This window comes from Protopterus annectens, chromosome 6.part0 (genome assembly GCF_019279795.1).
Source record: "Protopterus annectens isolate FY-2018-M chromosome 6.part0, PAN1.0, whole genome shotgun sequence".
Taxonomy (NCBI): domain Eukaryota; kingdom Metazoa; phylum Chordata; order Ceratodontiformes; family Protopteridae; genus Protopterus; species Protopterus annectens.
The window spans coordinates 610585413-610609397 of NC_056737.1; the positions used below are offsets into that span (position 1 = coordinate 610585413).

At 37.1% G+C, this 23985-nt stretch overlaps 1 protein-coding gene across 1 annotated transcript in view; it reads right to left on the reverse strand.

Moving 5' to 3' along the window:
• The window catches only part of POLE2 (DNA polymerase epsilon 2, accessory subunit), a gene marked incomplete in the record, with an annotated part of 1055700 nt that overhangs the window by 797498 nt on the left and 234217 nt on the right, over positions 1-23985 (reverse strand). The window contains 1 exon segment of the mRNA XM_044074281.1: positions 5913-6006. Within this exon segment, the coding sequence (XP_043930216.1) occupies positions 5913-6006 (94 nt within the window).

Sequence of the window (23985 nt, forward strand, 5' to 3'; positions counted from 1 at the left end):
TTTGATAGAGGGAGTTTGCACCAGAAGTCAAGGAAGTGCTAGGCATATTTAATGGTAGAGGTATAGGTGTGCCAGTTTATGTAGGGGTAGTTAAAGTCCCCTAGAAGGATTGTAATGGAAAAAAAGCTCTACTTTATTAAAGTATATGTTTCATGATATGCAGGTGTCACAGATTGGGATCTGTAGATAAAAGGTCTTGTTTACAGATACTATGACGAGGTGTTTGAGGTTATTTTCCTGGTTGACTAGGCTAGAAGTGATGGTCTTTCAGATAAAGACAGACAAGCCACCACCAGTGTTACTGCTATCTACATCTGTGGTCCTTTACAAAAGGTAGGTGGTAAAACCAGTTAAGAAGGGAGTGCTGGCACTACACTTGAAACAGGTGTCACCAACAACACAAATGTACAAAATTATCAATAGTTAAGATGGCCTTGAAAAAGGGAATTTTCTTATTCAGGTTTTAAGCATTAAGCGGCACTACACTGATATTCAAAGTCAGCTATATTTAGTGGGTTGGTAGCCTGACATTGTCTAAAAACAGAAACTCGGGTCTAGAGGATATCTTACCCAGTATACAAAAGCCATGGGGAGACAGGTTTAGACCATCCCTGGAGAAACGAGTGGGATCATATTCCATCTCCCCCAAGTGGACACATTGGGCCCCCTCAAATTGGGACATAATTTCATTTCAAGGAAATCTCTGCACACCTGGCATGAGGTATAATATTGCCACACAACTGGAGGTCATCAACTGGACAACTTTTATTTTGAACTCTTTCCTTCTTGAAAAAAAGAAATAAAATAACCTGTGGAAAGTATGTGATTTGGGCCTTCATTTTATTATGTTTTGTTTGTTTGAAAGAATTGATCAGAGATTTAGCAATATATTTCAGTGAGTGAAATTTAGCTCCGACTTCATTAACCACTACTCTCTGTGAAATCTCTTCTAGTATATCCTTCCCCAGCTATCAACAGGGAGCAGGTCCTGAAGGTGTTCACCAAGGCCAAAAACACTGCTTCAATGGGCCCTGACAGTATCCCCTGTTGTATCTTAAAACAGCTTAAAACATGACCTAGCCAGACCACTTGAGGCACTCTTCAACTACAACCTCAAAACAGGTTACATGCCAGGTGAATGGAGAGCTACAATGCTCATTCTTCTTCATAAGAAGGACCACCAACTGACCCCAGAACGACAGACCCATCAGTCTAGTAAAGCCTAATATGCTAAGCCATGGAATGAATTATCATGGAAACAAACAGGGACATTGGCAACCTACAGACAGTGGACCCATCTCAGTTTGGCTTTGTTAAACGAAGATCTTGCCTACTTAACCTGGTAGACTTCTTCAAGAGGGTCACCATGGCTATGGATGAGGGGAAAACAGTGCATATAGCCTACCCTGACCCAGACAAGCATTTGATAAAATGCCCCAACTCAAGCATTATTGACAAACTCTCAGAACTAGGCATAAATCCCTACGTAACTCACTGGACTGCTAGCTGGCCGACAGAAAGGACCCAAAAAGTCAGGGTCAGTGAGAACACCAAGAGACCAGTCACTAGCAGAGTACCCCAGAGCACTGTGTTAGACCCACTCCTGTTTGGAATCTACTTCTCGGAAGTAAAGGCTAATGTCAAAGGCCACTGGCTCACCAAGTTCTCAGAGGACTGTAAATTGGAAGTGATCATATATTCCCCCCGCGAAAGCAACATCCTATAAAAGGATCTAACACAAGCAAGTGACTGGTGCAAAAGCAATGGATTAACACTCGGCTTACCTTTAAAAACTCGAATCACAATTGTTCGAGTGCTCATATGAGCAACTCGAAAACACAAAAGTGAAAACGTTGACAGTCCTTAATGTTCGAAAAACAGCAAATCAAAATGCAGATTCACTGTTTTTCGAACATTAATGTTGAACAAAAAAACAAAGTGTAAAGCAGGGGGGCAAGCACCCCTGCACCCCACACCCACCTACTTTATTATTGTAATGCAGAGATCGCACTACAGTGGGGAAAGGAACCATTTCCTGATCCCCACTATAGTGCAATCCGCCCCAGAATGCCGAATGTACAATGAGCGAATCTCACTGTGCATTCACTCATTGCACATTCGAACCTTTTTCCGTTCAACGTTTGCAAACTTTGCAGACTGCCTTTAGGAAAATTGCTTTTCGCCCTTGTGCAATACGCACATGTAAAGGTAAACCTTAACACTCAATGCAAAGAAATGCATTACAGTGCCCTTTGAGAACATGCCCACACAAGCTAACTACTTCATTGTTTCCCAAAGAGTTGACATGATAGTTAGGGATCATGGAACATATGTAGACAGTAACCTGGTGTTCGACCAACACGTAGCCAAGATGGTAAGAAAATCATTCTATGTTGACTCAGCGTATGGCATCCAGGTCCAAGGAAGTAACAGTATCACTCTACACAGCCCTTATCAGACCCATCAAAGAGTACAATGTCCCCTTTGGCAAGTACCAAGCCAGCCACTTGCAACAGCTGGATTGTCACTGAAGGTACCCAACCAAGAGAATCCAGGGTATAAATTCTCTGCCCTACACAGATTGCCTTAAGGTTCTCTCTGTACTCAGTCCCCTACAGGTTACTGAGAGGATATCTATGGCTGGCATATAAGGCATCCTTGGATCCAGCTCTGATGGATCTCTTCCACATCTGCAAAACAAACACCAGAAACACCAGATCCATGGACCTGATCTTTGTCTGTGACATAAACAGAACCTGCTGGGATGACCAATATTTGTCCGAAAGGATCACCACACTATGGCATAAGCTCTCCATTTACATGAAGCATAGTTCATCCCCGAACATGTTCAAAAGAAACCTTGATCACTGGATGGGAAATTGCAAATTCACCCCCCCTCCACGGTCTGGCCCTAATGTCTCTGATGTACAGAGGTCAACAATAAGTAAAGTAATCCCCAAATGACATAGTCCCCCAAATACCTGTTAGTTCCCTCTTTACTAACATACCCCACTGGGACAAAACTAGGTCGGGTTGCATGGCCAGTCTTGTAAAGATCCTGTTAGCCTAGTATGAACCCACAAGCCTATGGTATGAGGTTCTATAAACATAATCGGCAAAATTTAATATTACGTTCTGTCCCAAGGGCAGTGAATGGCAGCAAAATAATCTGCTTTCTAGAAATGCACTTCAAGGATAGTGGAGTCATACTGGTTAAGTAGTACATGAGAAAAAACTAAGATATACCGAGAAAGATGAAAATTGGGAATTTTTATGAATTTAACACTGGTCTCATCCACAAGAGAAATAGCAAAGAAAGGGCCACAAAACAGGTGAGCTGACTAAAATGATAATAAATCGCCAGCTGCACTAATATTAGAAGTCAGAAAGAAAAAGTTGACGAGCTGTCCTAGCACATATGACATTAAGTTGTCTAAGTTTATGATCTTGTTGCAAAAAGCATCTCAAACTTTTGTGAATGAAAGCCTATTAAAAATCAGGTTTATCAAGTTTCACTGTGCATGTTGTAGAGAAACTGCCTATGTCAGGTTAACTTACAACGCAAGATGTTACTCAATAAAAAAAATACACATATGCATGTGTGTGTGTGGTTGTGAGCACAGATGTACGTCAGCTGCTGTAAAAAACAAATTATCTAAATACAGCTTATCTAATATCACTTCATCTAACACAACATAAAAATAAATAAATAGCACATATCCCTGACTTGTATATTAACTCTGCAATAAAGTGAAAAAAGAGAGAAAAAACCCTGAAAGTGTACAACCAGCTTGCACAATCTAGCATACTATAAAGATTCATAAGTAATATTGCAGTTTGACTTAAGAATACTAATGTTAAAAAAAATCCTTATTATCATATTTACAACTGGTAAAATGTTCTGAAAAACAACATCAGATCAAATTATTTTAGATCCTTTTTTTCTGACCACTTGTGCACTTGTGATTAGACAGTGATAGATTACTTGCATCACACACACACACACACACACATACACACACTGCACATTACAAGTACCTCAGTGAATGAGGAAACATGCTATTTGTCTATAAAGCATCCAGTCATCATATAGTCATAATCAAACCTGCTTGTCGATCAGGGCTATATGAACATATGAGGCTACCTGAGGTTTTTATAATTCATTTCAAGTTACACTTTTTCAAACTCTCTGCTTAAAGTCCATGATTTTCCTGATTCATGGAGACAAAGGGCTCTGAAGAGAACTGTCTGGAAGAGTGTGAAGAAAAAATATTTCGACAGTCCATATTCCCCAAGGTTTTGCAACCTTAGACTTAGTATTTATTATTAATGGGATAAAGCTTCCATATGGAAGATGCAGGCAGAAGGCATACTTCCAGCAAAATGCTTCACAACTGCTTTCTGTCACATTTCTGTTAAGAGTCTTAACAGTGCACTTTGGCAGATTTTGAGGTTTCGGGTTTGAAGACTTTCTACACAAACAGATGAAGTGTGATGATTCAAAGTACTTCCAAATTCATAACATGGGTAAAATGTACTAAATCTCATGCTGTAATGCAATGAAAAAAAATAAAACTATACCTGGAATTTATTGCACTATTATCAAATGACTGCAGTCTAAGATTGAATGCTCTTTTCCTTTGTTTTTCAGTCTGCAAACTGCTATGATTCCAAGACCACAGTAAAGTAAGGTCTAGGAATTTGTCTTTCCCCACTAGTGCACTCTCGAAGTTGGGGGGGGGTTGCAAGTTATTTTTATCTTTTTAGATATAATCTAAAAAAAAATCACTCTTTCTGAAGTTGCTCTTTAGAGCATTTGAGATTTGATGATACATACCATCAAAGATTTTTAAGCCCATACCCGTCATGTTTCTCCACTACTTGTGCATTCACTACAAAATTTCTGCTACTTTTTTGCCTGTGGCATTTGAAACAAATGTGCATTTTCTTAGTTGTAACTTTAATTTCATTTTATTTTGTATCTCAGACTTGCTGCCCTCAGCCTCACAAAGACCTAAAAATAACATCACTCTGGGTAAGCTACAATGACTTTTTTGTTTAGAGTATTTTGGTCCATGGCCAAATATGCTAGTCCTCGTGCATCTCTCATAGTCATTTAAGTCTGAAACCCCTGTCACGTATTGTACAGATACAAATGTGCAACTAAAAAGCAAAAGCATGTAAATAAAAGTATAAAAAAGGTAAAACAACATAATACAATATAAAGTAAAGACTATACCTTGTATATCATCATATAAAATATGTTAATAATGGCTTCTGAACTTGAGGTGCACAACATCTGCAATGAGGATCAATTGTAGAGCATATTATGAGCACGTCTCCAATCCTAACCAACTTGTGTTTTAGACACCGATGTCAAGAAATTCACCTTGAGAGCCGAACAAAGTGAAGTCTGAAAGGTGAACCTTGACATACATGTCGAGAACACAAATTATTATGACCAAAAAAACCCCATTGTAATTCTTTGGAGTTAGTTATATTTTAACTGACCTGGTATGGGACTACTCATAAGGAGGGAAAAAATACAGAAGCAAGAAGTATTTTACAGCATTGAAGATTATAACACTCTTAGCACAGACCAGTTGCTTTAAAAGTTGTTAAACACTTGCTGTCGCAATTCTGTGTGCTAATGAGAAGTGTATTACAGCTTTTATACAAGTCAAAATGCTGGCAATACTGTTCTGTGGAAGCTGCCTTGCGTACTGTAATGGAAGATCTGATCATAATAGCTTTAACAGGGAACAAGAAAGCTGCTGTGCACCTTTGAAAACCATCATGCTCGGGTGTTGTGGTAGAGAACTGTATAACTGGCTTATCTTTTTGACAAATTCAGAAAGTAATTAGCACACTTTATGTACTATAATATAGTTGTAAATGAACAAAGTGCTTACCTGCTGCAATATAGTATAACGCTCTCGAAATAATTCCGCTTTATCCCTAGCACTACCACAGACATTTGGAGCAGGGTGGTTTGTCATTGCTAACCTACAAAAAAAGAAAATAGGACATCATTTTCTAAGGCAATGGCAGTACAATTTTATTAAAATAACTAAACACAAATCAGTTATTAATTTTGCTAATTCTTCTACAGTCCACAAAGGCAAGGTTAGAACATTTAACTGCATCAAGAAAAGGGAATTCTTCCATTTCTTGATAATGTAATATCTCTCTGAACATAAAAAGACATCCAAAATTAATTAAGGCAAACACAAAACACAATTTAATTTCACCTTTTTAGTAAATGGCAACTTATTCTATTACAAGACTCTGACATTCCGCAGCTATAAGCCTCAATTTAATCGACAGTTAAAAATTCCAATAAATTTATGTCCAAATGTAATTATTTTGGATAATGACAGACTTGCAAAGTACTGTATTTGTTATGTCAGTATTATTTATTACTGTACTTTACTTAATATGCAAAAAAAAAAAAAAATTATGAATAATCACTCAAGTGGATTTTTAATTGATATTTTATGAAAGCTCAACTATATCCATGACCTGTGTCATACAAAATAACCAAAATGTTTACTAATTTAATTTACTCGGACAAGATTCAGTATCAACAATAATGTGTTAAATAATTTACAATAAATCTATATGCTGACTCCTCGATTCCAAGGAAGGCCCACAAGTCCCCATTGAGATGATCAGCTATGGTGCTACATGGCGTCCTCCCCTTTCTTTTCTTTCTTTCTTTTTTTTTTTGTGCCCTCAGACCTCATTATCACTGGCCCATCATCTGTGCTGTGTCTACCAGCCATTCTCCAACATCCCTTCTGGATTTCTTCCAGTGTTGCTGGGCCAGTCTTGGATCTTAAGGGTGCCTTGGAGGGCTCAGCCATCTGTGCTTCTGGCTGGTGGGGATTTGCTTTGCGTTACATGCCCTACCCACTTTCCCCTTCCCTGCTCCCACACTCGTTAGTTATGTCCAAGGTTAACTCTCCTCTGAGCCACTCCTATCCTTCGGGGGAGTCAAAAAGAGCTTCATTCCCCACAGGATGTGCACACCCATTCATCCCTGCCACTCCATCAGTTGTGAAAGCCACTAATCGAACCTGGATCAGCTGGGCCATAGTCAGGGCCTTATTCCTCTAAATCACTACAATGGCCACTGCCTCCCTATTTTGAGATACACCATGTGCAAGGGTAGAATTAACTATTGTAGAATAGCACCATAAGAACCACTGCATCCTCAGCACTTTCAGTTAAGCTACCCCCTTTTAGTTATCTGGAGTTCTGTTACTCACCCTCGTCTCACACACATATCGAGCATCATAAAGCTCTAAATATGTTTAAACAGTGAGTTTAATTTTCACGAAACGTGGAGGTACAACAATTGAAAATAGACACTAATTCCAACTGACCTAAAAATTAATAGTCAAATTTCTTCAAAACCCTTAAAATATTTTCCCCATCCATATTATTCTGGGATTAACTCCTTAGAAAAGTAGAAAGTCAAAGGCAATATTTGCAATTATGCACACGTCCACTGTTTTTACACTAAAGCAATGCTTAAACGTAACCAGTCACTCCTCTAAATCTCTAGCATCATACAGAGAACTGCCCACAGCATAGCAATAATCATTCAAAAACGTAAAGCAAGCAATCATGGATGGAATATGAGAGAATAATTAGACATGATGGATGAGTATATGGTTAGATTGAAACATTAATGTGGAAAAATGATGGAGGAATTTCAGCTAAGGAAGAGAATGTGAAGGATATAGAAAGAGACAGAGAGAGAGCAATAACACCTGAGTATGAGGGACATTTCACCCAGATGAAGAGCATGACTATAACCAGGAAAGGTTTAAAACTGGAGAGTTTTTCCAGCCATTTTGGTTTGGTTGGAATACCATTCCAGAGTTCAGGGGTGTAGTAAAAGTACATGGAGTTGTCTTGACTTATTTATGATGAGAATAAATTTTTCGCTTGAGCATAGGACATTGGGGCTGTATGGTACCTTTTGTGCTGCATATTTTTCTACAGAATAAACAAGATTATATGCAGTAATTAGCTGTGTACAAGTTAGATAGTGGAGTTGTTCAAGAATTTATCTGTTTCAGGCCCTCAAAATGACATGGTCCACATTTAATGGTGGCAGTAAGTGTAACTACTTTGTTGTAGCAGTAGGAGAGTTAGGCTTTCTGTGTAACATCAATGTTTATGAGGATAGGGGAGGTATATAGGAGTAATGGCAGTAGGCAAATGGAGGTTGGTGTTTTTCTTGCACAATCAATAAAATATTGTTGTTACGTCTTATAGAGAGGAAGCACAGTTTCTGATGCACCTTTTAATAACTTTCAGGGTATGAGGGTCAAATCTGAGAATGTTGTTGATTATGATGGTTAATAGCTTGGTTCAAATTCCTTTCCCAATTTTAGCGTTATTGAATAAAGTTATATTTTATATTAAAATATTGTTTTTGGTTGAGGCATTGCTAGTTGTAGAAGTAACTTGGGAAGAGACACTGTGTTGAAAGCCTTTGATAGGTCTAACAGAAGCACTGAAGTTATTTGGCCAGAGTCAAGGGCTTTGTTCACAGTGTTCATGAAGGAAAGAAGAGTAGTGTGCTGGTTGAATTAGTGTAAGGAGGATGTTATCAGCAAGATATTTCATAAGCTGAGTGAACACATTTCTCTAAAAGTTTAGATAGAGGGGACAGAATAGATATGGGTTGGTAGTTAGAGAGTCTGTTGGTATTGCCACCTTTGTGCAATGGAGTTGTGATGGATTTCTTCCACAGTTTGGAAGATCAGACTCTGTGATAGATCTACTGATGAGGATACTAACAGGGTATGATATTGCATCGGCAGCAAGTTTTAGGTGCTCTGAGGGAAGGCTGCTAGCAGATAGGGAGCAAGGTTTTAGCTTTTTGAGAAGTTTGTGCACAAGTGAGGTGGGAACAGTATTTAGAGAGAGAACTAGTTGTAGGGGTGTTGATCTAGACCCATTACATACAGATCAAACTATCAGAGCTGCTGTAGAGTGTGTTAGGAAGCGGCTGATTTATAAGGCTGAGTATACTATTAATGAAATGGGAGTTGAATAGATGGGCTATTTTGTCTCGAGTTTTGTTTGAGGCTGGATAGGAGTTTTGTGGGGTTCCATGGCTAAGGAGAGACCAGACAGATTTCCAGAATTTCTGTGGGTTGTTTATTTGGTTGTGTAATTTCAGACAGTAGTAGTTTTTTTTTGTCTGCAAATACTTTTTTTTTAGCTTATTTTCATAGTTGTCTGTATTTGAGTTAGGTTGTTTCATTTTTATATTTGTGGCATTCTTTCCAGGTATGGCTAGATGTCTGGTGGCTTTTGATAACCAGGGTGCGTGATTTTGCTCAGTCCTCTTGATTCAGATGGGGAGCTAGACTGTTAAAAGGGTATCTACGAAAACTCTGTTAAAGTGGCTCACAGCTTCTTCCACAAGTAATATTTTTTGGAGTGGGCCAGTTGATATATTTTAGCATATTACTGAAAATATGTTGATTGAAATTAGCTAGATTTCTAGATGTTTTATAGGTGTGTTTTTTTTCTTTGTCAAAGGTTTGGGCTCTATAGGTGTATACTGGTGAGTGATCACTTAGAATACTGGGCAGGGTACTGGTATCTTTGTATTTCTGAGGGTCTGTGACTAGGATCCAATCTAAGGTTGAGCTCCATTGGTTATTGTGTGTTCATGTGGGGCTGGTATTAAGTTGGGTGCACCCATGTAGATGATACTGTGTATGGGGGAATCAGAGATTAGGTCATACCAGTTAATGTTAGTATCACCATGAGTGATCATTTTATTGGTTAGATTTTGGGTAGTTCAAGCAAGAAGGTCTTCTAATATGGATGCTTTGCCCTGGTGAGATGTACAGTACTGCAATTGTTAGTTGTTGACAGCTGTTTAGCTGCAGGGTTGCTATGAGAAGTTCTGCTCTCTGAAAACATGGAATCCATTTAGATATGAGTTATTGCTAAATGGTTACTGCAGATTAAAGCTATGCCTCCACCTTTTTTGTGAGTTCTGTCAGCTCTTAGAATATTATAACCTGAAGGAATGATTTCTATATCTAGAATATGAGGTTTAAGCCAGGTTTCGATTATATCAGGAGAACAGTGTGAGAGCCACATGTGAATCGGTAATTTTATTGCAGGTACTTTGTGTGTTTAGTGTGATAAGTAGGAGATTTTTTGTTGAGAAAGACTTGGGGGGGGGGGGTTACTGGGAGAATAGTTCCAAGATTAGGATGAATGTCTCCACATTTGGATATTTTTAACAGAAGATTTAAAAGTGGGAGGTGGTTGCATTGGTGGTATACCTCGGTAGTGAGTGGATTACTAGTTCTTGTTTGGTGAAGTAGGGTAGGATTTGGATTTTTTGTAAAGTGTATACAAGTGTGGTTGAAAAGGGAGTAAGATATGTTGGAAAAGCTATCTAAGTGGATTTGTGGAGGAAGGAAAAGAGTAGGTGGTTTTGTGCATGATGGAGGTATACGAGATGTTGGTGATGTGGCTTGGGTTAGAATGCCTAGCAAACAAGGTGAAGTTTAAGGAAAGTGGCATGGTTTAGGGATTAAGGGTGGGTCTATGGAGAGAAAAAAGTAGTCAGGAAGCAGTATAAGTGAAGCACAGTTGAGTGGGGGAAAAGGTTAGTAAAGTAGTCAGGAAGCAGTATAAGTGAAGCACAGTTGAGTGGGGGAAAAGGTTAGTAAGATGGGCTGGCTAAAAGAAGGTGTGGTAGCATGTGGTGTTGACTGGCTAGTTGGTCTGGGGGAGGAGTCCAGCGTAGGATGTGGTGTTGATTCGTTAACTGGTTGGTGAGGAGTCTAGTGTAGTATGAAAAGGGGGGATAGGGGGAAGTGTGCATCCAAGTGTAACTATAAGAAGGATATTGCACTTATCTTAGAGATGAACACCAAGCACTCAGCATCACTGCTTGACTAAAAAGACAGCAACTGAGATCTGAGGTATTGTAGAGAAAAAGAGAGAATTATGGACAGAGGAAGAGCCACAGCCTTTGATCCCAGAGCTTGAAAAAAAAGCTCTCATTTCAGATCTGATAACTCATTCATTGAGTCAGACAGAAAAGACAACACTGGATCAACCTTCTCAGGTAAAATATCAGTCATAGAACTATAAGGCAAATGAATTATCAATGCAGCAAGATGTAACAAATTAAAATTTCAGTTTTCTCCACCTGACCAAAATGAAAGACTGGAATGAATTCATTTTTCTTGTGATATATTAAAAATAGTCTTGCTCAATGAAAATTCTGTCTCTAGCACCATATGGACTTATATGGCTGCAAAACCTCTCTCAACCTCTTCCTTAACCATGAATCTATAAAATGGACAAATACTGGGGATACTGTTATTAGGCTGTGCAGCTCCAAGCATCCTACAAAACATTCTTGCAATCCTGTGTGACCAGCCAGTCCCATTCTTTGAGTAAAGGATGATCACCAGTTATAATCTTCTCCAGTGTGCCCACCAGAATTATATTTTTACATCCCACTCATTTCTCTATATCTACCACTCTGTTCACCAGTAACTCGATCCTGAACTTGCCTTGCCAGCTGCAGATAACAGCCATATCAAGACTCTAATAAGTGATCAAACAAGAAAGGGGTTCTCTATATCCCTTATGCTTCACACAGACTTAGTCAATAATGTAATGTATATCCTTTTATTTACTTGTTTAAATTATTTTTCGACAGTTCTTAATTAGTAAATATAAACTTAAAAGTACACAACATAGTTAACGATTCCACAAACCAGGGGGAAGATAAAGCTGTCTAAGTGCAAAAGTACATATCTAGAGAGAAAAGTAGACGAAAGAAAATATGGTCGGATGAGAAGCAGGACATGTGTATTACCCAACATTAACATTTGTCTACACAGTGAGCTGAACTAGTCATTACAGCACTTGAACTCCACCCTCCGTTATAGGTTGAATTAATCTCCGTTATAGCTTGAATTAATCTAAGAGCAAAGTCCCTCCTACAGCACTCAAGCAGTACTGAGCAGCAGTCTGCAAAAAGTCAACAGCAAGAATGAGCATTGCTGGGAAATGTCACCATCAATGGAAGTGTCATTCTGTATAGAGTGTTTGCTTAACAGCTATTTAGTGCTGCAAAAAGAAGCACTATCACAACAGAAAGACATAATCCTATAGGCTTTATTCTAGAAGCACTGTTTTTCTCACTCTGCAGCTTATGAACAGTATGCCATCCTGGCAATGATGTTTTTAAAAACAGCAAAGCAGCACACAAGTGATGTATCATCATTCAATGTGGCTGATGCTATCACCATCCTAGCAGAGTGTTGTTCTTAACTGATAAATACACAATGGACTACCAAAGGAAACACACAAAACTGGTAAATCCAAGTTATTCAGTATGTAGGCACCAATAAAGGCTGTCCCTCCACAAATAAAGCACCAAGATGTAGTTACAGGTTCTTTATTTCCAAAACAACAGGTAGATTTAGTGCTTTTGTCTCCAAAACAGGAAACTTCATCAGAATCAAAAGTATCACTTTCCCATACATTTAAATAACCAACCAAATGCATTCATTGGTTCAAAATCTTGTCAATCAAGTTTTCATAAAAATAAAAAAAAATTACAAAAAGCATTTACAAAAAGGTTTAAATATTAAAAAATGTATATAAGCACTTTGAAAGAATTAGGATTATAAAACCCAAACTGTACTAAGCATTAATGTATATATGATTTAAATACATCGATTACTTCAACTTAACTGCCCTTAATTTAAGGGCTAGAACTATGGCAATGTGATTGAGTCCTGGGAAAACGCAGACATCTAGGTGTAATTGCCACATCAGTTCCCTAAATTTGAGCCTAGTTTCCCAGTCATCACCCATGTCATCATGTTTGACACACTCAAGGACCCAAAATTTAAAATCAGCTGCACTACATTATGTCTAAACAGGGCATTGGTTTCTTTTCTTTGGCTAATGTCATACATATGTTCGCATATCCTGGACCTAAAATTTCGCTCAGTTTCACCCACATAGAAGGCTCAGCAGGTATTACAATAGGCAAGATAAACCGCTCCTTTTGTGAAACAACTGAAGTAATCTGAGGCCTTCAAGTTAAAGGCCAAGCTGGGAAGATGTAATGTATCCAAATTCGCCAAAAAGGTACATTGGGAACATTTTCCACATCTGTGAGTTCCTCTTTTCCCTCCCATGGTACCATCCTCATTTGAATTTCTCTTCTCCAATATATCTTTAAAACTGTAATCTCTCCTATAGCTATATTGCAAACACTTGTTAAATACATCTAGTCTGTTGGGCATTCTTTTAAGTATGTCCCAGATACCATTAATAGCTTTCTTTACCCATCCCATATCTCGACTAAAAGTAATAACCAGATGTGGTGTACGGGAATCCAGTTGCAAAATAGTTCCTGCATTCGAGTTGCCCTCACCTGATCTGTTCGAACCACTGACCAGTCCATTTCTAAGAAGTGGCAAATAAATAGTCCTCTATCAATATAGGACCTCTTCTTTTAAAGATGTAAGAAGGTCCTCCAGGTAGACTCTTTCCAAAAATAATGTTTGAACATAATCCAGTTTCTTAACTAATTCCTCCTTTTCTGATGTCATCCGTGCCACCCTGACCATCTGACCCTTCACAATGTTTCTTTTTTTAAAAAAGGATGGTTACTATCATAATGTAGGTATGAATTGGAAAAACATTTTTTTCCTATACACTTGTGATGTAAATCTATGATTTGGGTTATCCTTCTTAATACAAACATCCAAGTAGTGTACCTCATCAGTATCACAAACTTAAGTGAAAGTCAGAAAATCTGTAGTATGATTGAGAAAATCCATAAACAGGGAAATCTGGTTGTGGGGTCCTCCCCAAACAATAAAAAACGTCATCCAGGAAATGAAAATATTTATGTATGTGGCTCTTAAATGTGAATTCAAAAACAAAATGTTTCTCCCAGTATAACATAATTATGCTTGCAAAGATGGGAGCACAGGAAGAGCCCATAGCAACCCCGTCTAACTTTTAAGAGCTATGGTGAATAACAAAAAAAATATTATTGAAAAGTTGAAAAACGAAACTGATGTTTTATATCAAGAAATACATGATGATTTACTTTTTTCTATTAATGAATATGTGTGATTATTTATTGATTTTTCAAGATGTTGACAAAATGATAACCAAAAACCATAGGAGGAAATTAACAAAGTTAGACGGGGACCATCAGGATTACTCTAATGGGATAGCATACCCTACTGGTGTTAACAAACCACACACCCTTGGTTAATAACAATAGGATTACCTACAACTATGAAAGAGACTCCCCATCTTATGGGGATTATAGTAACAGCAATAGGAGTCCACAGGAATTCAGTAGGGAGGAAGCTGTAAGGCATGAAGAAGCTCCTTTGGGAGAAGAGGGCCTCAGGAGATCGGAGAGGATCAGGAACCTGCGAACACAACCACTTATGCAGAGGCAGCCAGTGTTCATATCCCCAGATAACAGGGGAGACAACATTATCCACCCAAGTGAGTGAGGATCCCCCTGAGGATCACTAACACTTCTAATACCAATACAGATTATGTGAAGACATTCAATGAGAATTTGTCTGATTGTGTCAGTGACTCAACATTGTATGGGAATGGACATATTAGTTAGTCACAATGTGATTTTACTCAAAACAACTTTCACATTTACAATTATACTGACATGGTTATCAATGGGGATTTTATTTTTCTTTATTCAAAAAGAGATTTACTTTTTGCCCAGGCTAAGAAGGGAGATTTAACAAAACTTCTTCTCAATGTCAAAATGTTTACCTGAAAACTTAATCTGGAGATTATGTTTAAAGATCAACCTTTGGTGAACCCCACCCCCAGCTTGATGAAAAGAAGTACATTTAACCCTCCCCTTCACCAGGAACTTACTAATTTCGAGAGCTTGGTTATTAGGGAGTTGAGAAATTAGGGGGCTAGGAACAAATGGTACTTCAACAATCTTACCAGTCAGGAGAGACTAGCACTTACTAAACTAACTCAAAATAACTCATTGCAGGTGATGAAACCTGATAAAGGAGGTGGGATGGTGTTGATGGAGAATTGGTTATATGTGGCAAAAATGATGGAGATACTGAACACAGATTCCAGATATTCTATAGTTTCAAAAAATTAGCTTAATATAGCTTACAGAAAGATTGATTTGGTTATGGAAGACAATTTGATGCAGGGCTTAATTAACGAGAAATTACTGAACTTTTTTAAAGTTCATAAACCTTATGTCCCTGGAATTTTTCGCATTCCAAAAGTCCACAAGGACGTTTTAAATCCACCACTTAGGCCTATTGTTACCTCTGAGGGGTCCAAAACCCAGCCCCTGGCTATATTTGTTGGCACCAAATTGAAATTTTTCTATAATATGTACCCCCACATTTTAGTTGATTCTTGGGACTTTTTGAACAAAATGGGCCAACTGGATTTTAGTTCTAATTTTTCATTTTTGACAATAGACGTTAAGGATTTATTCTCAGTCATACCCTACAGTACTGGCCTAGAGTGGTTTGAGCGTATGTTGATAGAGTTTTGCTTTCTATCTGACAATGACTTTAGGCTAATTCTTGAGAACATGGAGTTGGTGCTCAAGAACAACTTTTTGTACTTTCAGGGGGAATATTATCACGAGTTAGACAGGCTTGCTATGGGCTCTTCCTGTGCTCCCATCTTTGTGAACATACTTATATTATACTGGGAGAAACATTTTGTTTTTGAATCCACATTTAAGGGCCACATAAATATTTTCATTTCCTGAATGACATTTTTACTGTTTGGGGAGGACCCCAGGACCAGATCCCCCGTTTATGGATTTTCTCAATCATACTACAGACTTTCTGACTTTTACTTTTTTTATACTGATGAAGTTCACTACTTGGATGTTTGTATTAAGAAGGATAACCCAAATCATAGATTTATATCACAAGTGTATAGGTAAAAATGTTTTTCCAATTCATACCTTCATTTTGATAGTAACCATCCTTTTTTTTTTTTCAAAAAAGAAACATTGTGAAGGGTCAGATGGTCAGGGTGGCACAGATGACATCAGAAAAGGAGGAATTAGTTAAGGAACTGGATATGTCCAAACATAATTTTTGGAAACAGGCTACCCTGAGGACCTTATTACATCTTTAAAAGAAGAGATCCTAAATGGATGGGGGACTATTTATTTGCCACTTCTTAGAAATGGACTGGTTAGTGGTTCAAAAGGTCAGGTAAGGGACACTCGAATGCAGGAACTCTCTTGCAACCTAATTACTGTACACCACATATAGTTATTACTCTTAGTCAGGATACGGGATGGGTAAAGAAGGCTATTACTGGTATCTGGGGCATGTTTAAAAGAATGCCCAAAAGACTAGAGGTATTTAACAAGCATTTGCAATATAGCTATAGGAGAGATTACAATCTTAAAGATATACTGGAGAAGAGAAAATCAAATGAGGATGGTACCACGCAGGGAAAAGAGGTACTCACAGATGTGAAGATGTTCCCAATGTACCTTTCTGGCTAATTTGGATACATTACATCTTCCCAGCTTGGCCTTTAACTTGAAGGCCTTAGGTTACTTCAGTTGTTTCACAAAAGGAGTGGTTTACCTTGCCTATTGTAATACCTGCTGGGCCTTATATGTGGGTAAAACCGAGTGAAATTTGAGGTCCAAGATATACAAATATATGTATGACATTAGCTGAAGAAAAGAAACCAATGCCCTGTTTAGACATGTTCTGTTTAGACATATTCTCCAATGTAGTGCAGCTGATTTTAAATGTTGGGTCCTTGAGTGGGTAAAACACGATGACAGGGGTGGTGACTGGGAAACCAGGCTGGAATTTAGGGAATTGATGTGGCAATTATGCCTAGATGCCTGTGTTTTTCCAGGACAAAACAATCACATTTCCATAGTTCCAGCTTCCAGCCCTTAAGGGCAGTTAAGTTGAATTAATCCATATATTTAAATCATATATACATTAATACTAAGTACAGTTTGGGTTTTATAATCCTAATTCTTTCAAAGTGCTTATATACATTTTTTAATATTTAAACCTTTTTGTAAATTATTTTTATTTTTATGAAAACTTGATTGACAAGATTTGGAACCAATGAATGCATTTGGATGGTTACTTAAATGTACTGGAAATTGATACTTTTGATTCTGATGAAGTTTCCTGTTTTGGAGACTAAAGCGCTAAATCTAACTGTTATTTTGGAAATAAAGAACCCGTAAATTCATCTTGGTGCTTCTGAATTATGAAAGTCCAAGTAGCAGCAACAAACCAAAACGAAATGAGTCCAAATAGCTACTGAGCGGAAGTCACAAAAACGCTGGAAACGTAAATAATTCCACAAATTTAATAAAATAAAAGGTTTAGCGCTTTCATCTAGTGAAACTAGACTTCATCAGAACAACAATTGAATAAAATGACACCATTTAAATAGTAATGAATGCATGCTAGATCCAATAAAATACACATATTCAATCCCAGCCCATTTCCTATGCCATCACTTCCTCTGAAACGGGAAACTGGATAAAAAGATGAATGTTAAAATACAGTAAGAATACATTAAAAACATTAAAAAGTCCCTCCACTGCATAAAACCAGAATTCACTTATAAATGTTGTGAAAATTAGATTGTTATAATAAACATTATAAAAAATATACAAATAAATCCATATTGTAATCCACTGAAATTAATATATTTACCTATTGAGAACAAAATAAATTGAGACAATTCCCACCCCTATCAAACACATATCCTAGCTTCTAGGATGGGCTTAATGGATATGCTATCATTAATGCCAGGCTTAACTGTGGCATTTAAAGTAATTTGCCACTTTACCTCTCTCTCACTTAATAAAACCTTCAGATTTCCACCCCTAGGATTAGGATACATCTAATAAAGCAAATCTGAAGGTATGGCATCCTGGACTGTCCTTAACATGTCTATATAAGGCATTGTTAACATCACCTTTTCTAATTGCATACAAATGGTCGTATATCCTATTCCTCAAATGCCGACCAGTTTTCCCTACATAAAATGCTGGACAGTTGTCACATAAGGCAAAATAAATAACATTCTTAGTTTGACAATTTCCTTTCATGAAATAAATCCTATTCTTACTCTGATTTTTAACTTGTATGGTAGGTTCCTCCAAAATAGCAAAACAATAATGGCATCTCCCACATTTTACAGTTCCTGTTCTTTTATGCTGATTATATGCAATTCTTGTATATAATTTAGTTTTCAAATTCTGTCCAATCTTATTAACAAATTTGGGATGTTTTCCTACTTGCTCATATATCATAGAATCACTTTTTAAAATGCTCCAGTTCTGCAAAATAACATTTTTAACTTCAGAAGTATGTCTTTTATAGGGTAAAACACAAGCCCTATTGAATTCTTCACTTGTATTAACAAGGTCCGTATGTGTTTCATTCAATGTTCCCTGCCCTAATAAGGGTTTATATATCTTCCCCCATTCATTTGTAACATACGTAACCACATCATCCACCATCTTACTGGGATATCCTCTGTCTTTAAACATAGTACCTATATATCTCATTTGCCGTACCATGTCTGAATAATCCGAAGTCATACGGGCCGCCCTAATACACTGTCCTTTGACTATATTTTTCTTCAAATGATAAGGATGACAGCTACTATACTGCAAGTATGAATTACTGAAAGTATCCTTTCTAAAAATCTGAGATTTAAAGCCATGGGAAGTATGTGTGATAAGTGTATCTAAATAGGAAAGCTCCTTTGTACTGGTATTATGTGTAAATCGAAGAAATGTACTAGTTGTATGCAAATAATTGACAAAATCCTGCACACTTTCCACATTACCATCCCAAATCATAAAGACATCATCCAAAAATCTAAAGTAACCCTTAATATGCAGCATCCATACACTGTTGAATATAAATTCATTCTCCCAATCTAAAAGAACTAGATTGGCATATATAGGAGCACTGGCGGCACCCATCGCCACTCCCTTATTCTGTTTGTAATACTCTCCCTCAAAATAAATAAAATTATAGTCAAGCACGATACTCATAAATTCACTAATGAGTTGAATCTTTTCCCAGTTTAACTGTGTGTAGTTCCTTATACAATTCACAAACCTCTCCATACCTTCCTCTCTAGGGATACAAGAAAATAAATTAACCACATCTATAGTGACTAAAACCAGCTCATTCTTCCACAAGGTTGGAGTTAATCTGCTGAGAAAATCCCAAGAATCTTTTATAATATGTCCAACATTCTGGTAAATCGGTTTTAACCAACTGTCCACAACTTTTCCAAAAGGGAAGGTTTTTGACTTATTGCCTGATATAATGGGTCTATAAGGAGGGTTCACTATATCCTTATGGATTTTAGGGATACCCATAATAGTGGCCAACAAGGGATGTTCTACCTTCAAAAATCTATACAAGTTGTTATCATTTCTGTCTTCTATTAATAGTTCCTCCAATAAAGCATCAATACGTTGATAGGCTATATTAACCTCATTAATGGATGAAACCTTATATGTAACAGTATCTTGTAAGATATTATGAATAGCATTTAAATAGTCATTTGTTTCTACTATAACCACACCTCCTCCCTTATCGGGTTGTAAGATTTTTATGTCCTTATTAACATTTAAATCACGTAATACATCTTGTTCTTGTTTACTAAAATTAAATCTTGCCACAGACCGTCTATTTCTGTGAAGTTCATACAATTCATCTATAACAACTTTTTCAAAACTGGCCAATAAGGGATGTAAAGGGGGGGTTGAATGCACTGTTTTTCCTCAACTGCCTCACCGGTCTCTTGATATTAGTATCCTTAAAATAAATACCTAGATTTAGCTTCCGAACAAATAACTTGAATTCTACAATGCTATCTACTACATTAAATTTCTGGTTGGGGACAAATTTTATTCCTTTCCCGAACAAGTCAAAATGAACATCTTGTATCTCCAAGGATGTATAATTATAAATATAGAAGTCACCCCTTCCATATTGTATTGCATTGTACTTAACAATATTAGAATTATCTGAAAGAGTTACCTTTGGTTCCTGTTGGGTCTGTATTGTGTGTAATAAGGTATCCACCGTCCCCCTTTCCTCTTCCCTGCATATTCCCATTCTGTTTCTTCACCTAAAAAAGTTTGTAATTCACCATTTGAGCCCCACCCATCCCTCTCAGAAAACTTACGTTTCCCAACCGGAGCTTGTTTAGTTTCATTTGCCTTTTCCCAATGATAAAGTTTCCCTTCTTTATATTGCTGCATATCCCTCCGTAACTTTGCAAATTTCCTGTTAAAAATCCTGTTATTATTATTATTTTTAACATACTGATATTGTTTATCATACAATTCTTGCCACTCAAACAATAAATCTTGTGTAATACGAACATTTAAGTCGTCGACCTCTTTCATGAGTTTACACACTTTACCATCATTGCATTTGAGAATAAATTTCATAAAAGTAATGCCAAAGTTATTAAACATTTCATTACATTCCTGTAAAACTTCACTAGACATTGGGCTAGGGTTGGGAGGGTGGCCTAATGGTTAAGGTGTTTGCCTTAAAAACACAAGGTGCAGGGTTTGAGGCTCACAAGGGATAATTGGCTAGGCTTAAAATGGCTCGCAAGGGCAGTTAGCTTAGTACTAATCTATGAACCTATGAACCCATAAGACATATCAACCCCCATAGGTTTTTTAAAAAACCTAAGCCCCATGGGCACAATACGTAAAGAAATGCATTGATTTAAATATGCGTTTTCTGTTTGTATGCTTTTAATGGCATTTAATTTTTTACCAAATAAATGAATCATGTCCATAAGCGTTCCTTCATTGAATTCACTATTGTTCGCATTATTTACTACATTATTATCTCGAAAATCAAAATCATGAACTTCAAATAGAAATGTCTCCAGGCCACAACGTTTATACTCTGTCCTACCCATTCGGGGTTTGTCAGATGTTAAAACGCAATTAGTTTTGGAAACAGTACCTTTAATGCCATTGTGAGCAACAACAGAATATGTCTGCTTAGGTGCCGTTCTCTTTAGTATCGCCCCCAAAGTACTTCTCCTGTCCTCCGTATGGTTACCGTTGTCCAGAGTTACGATACTGTCCTGTTCTTGCTGACCGGTAACAATACAATGAGAGGTCCCAAGATTGTTGTTAGAGGCACCACCAAAGTCTCCTTGCTCACGCAAAGTACCTGGCAAAACCTCATTACCCGAGAGATTACGTAAGTGGGCAGAACCCACTCTGTCTCCATGATGGAGCGAGATAGGTTGACTGAACAGATCAATCAGTCTAGTAACTTCTCCTTTTAGGATAGTCATTTCAGATTGAAGTTTACGAACCTCATCCCTTCAGATAGGTGAAAAAATGGAGGGTAGTTCATCCATTAATGAGGTTAATATAGCCCATCAATGTATTGATGCTTTATTGGAGGAACTATTAATAGAAGAAAGAATTGATAACAACTTGTATAGATTTTTGAAGGTAGAACATCCCTTGTTGGCCACTATTATGGGTATCCTTAAAATCCATAAGGATATAGTGAACCATCCTTATAGACCCATTATATCAGGCAATAAAGTCAAAAACCTTCCCTTTTGGAAAAGTTGTGGACAGTTGGTTAAAACTGATTTACCAGAATGTTGGACATATTATAAAAGATTATTGGGATTTTCTCAGCAGATTAACTCCAACCTTGTGGAAGAATGAGCTGGTTTTAGTCACTATAGATGTGGTTAATTTATTTTCTTGTATCCCTAGAGAGGAAGGTATGGAGAGGTTTGTGAATTGTATAAGGAACTACACACAGTTAAACTGGGAAAAGATTCAACTCATTAGTGAATTTATGAGTATCGTGCTTGACTATAATTTTATTTATTTTGAGGGAGAGTATTACAAACAGAATAAGGGAGTGGCGATGGGTGCCGCCAGTGCTCCTATATATGCCAATCTAGTTCTTTTAGATTGGGAGAATGAATTTATATTCAACAGTGTATGGATGCTGCATATTAAGGGTTACTTTAGATTTTTGGATGATGTCTTTATGATTTGGGATGGTAATGTGGAAAGTGTGCAGGATTTTGTCAATTATTTGCATACAACTAGTACATTTCTTCGATTTACACATAATACCAGTACAAAGGAGCTTTCCTATTTAGATACACTTATCACACATACTTCCCATGGCTTTAAATCTCAGATTTTTAGAAAGGATACTTTCAGTAATTCATACTTGCAGTATAGTAGCTGTCATCCTTATCATTTGAAGAAAAATATAGTCAAAGGACAGTGTATTAGGGCGGCCCGTATGACTTCGGATTATTCAGACATGGTATGGCAAATGAGATATATAGGTACTATGTTTAAAGACAGAGGATATCCCAGTAAGATGGTGGATGATGTGGTTACGTATGTTACAAATGAATGGGGGAAGATATATAAACCCTTATTAGGGCAGAGAACATTGAATGAAACACATACGGACCTTGTTAATTCAAGTGAAGAATTCAATAGGGCTTGTGTTTTACCCTATAATAGACATATTTCTGAAGTTAAAAATGTTATTTTGCAGAACTGGAGCATTTTAAAAAGTGATTCTATGATATATGAGCAAGTAGGAAAACATCCCAAATTTGTTAATAAGATTGGACAGAATTTGAAAACTAAATTATATACAAGAATTGCATATAATCAGCATAAAAGGACAGGAACTGTAAAATGTGGGAGATGCCATTATTGTTTTGCTATTTTGGAGGAACCTACCATACAAGTTAAAAATCAGAGTAAGAATAGGATTTATTTCATGAAAGGAAATTGTCAAACTAAGAATGTTATTTATTTTGCCTTATGTGACAACTGCCCAGCATTTTATGTAGGGAAAACTGGTCGGCATTTGAGGAATAGGATATACGACCATTTGTATGCAATTAGAAAAGGTGATGTTAACAATGCCTTATATAGGCATGTTAGGGACAGTCCAGGATGCCATACCTTCAGATTTGCTTTATTAGATGTATTATATCCTAATCCTAGGGGTGGAAATCTGAAGGTTTTATTAAGTGAGAGAGAGGTAAAGTGGCAAATTACTTTAAATGCCACAGTTAAGCCTGGCATTAATGATATCATATCCATTAAGCCCATTCTAGAAGCTAGGATATGTGTTTGATAGGGGTGGGAATTGTCTCAATTTATTTTGTTCTCAATAGGTAAATATATTAATTTCAGTGGATTACTATATGGATTTATTTGTATATTTTTTATAATGTTTATTATAACAATCTAATTTTCACAACATTTATAAGTGAATTCTGGTTTTATGCAGTGGAGGGACTTTTTAATGTTTTTAATGTATTCTTACTGTATTTTAACATTCATCTTTTCATCCAGTTTCCCGTTTCAGAGGAAGTGATGGCATAGGAAATGGGCTGGGATTGAATATGTGTATTTTATTGGATCTAGCATGCATTCATTACTATTTAAATGGTGTCATTTTATTCAATTGTTGTTCTGATGAAGTCTAGTTTCACTAGATGAAAGCGCTAAACCTTTTATTTTATTAAATTTGTGGAATTATTTACGTTTCCAGCATTTTTGTAACTTCCACTCAGTAACTATTTGGACATCTTGGTGCTTCGTTATTTGTGGAGGGACAGCCTTTATTGGTGCCTGCATACTGAAGGACTTGGTTTTACCACAGTGTTGTTCATAAAAAGGCATTCAGAACATTGTATCACACAAATAATGCGGTCCACACAAGCACAGTGTTGTCCTAACTGCAGCAATCTTTTCACCTCTGCCACAAGAGGCTTGCTTGATGTGACAGTGTCACTGTGCTAATGGCATTTACAGTATACAAAGAATCATTAGTTCAGTGCACCATA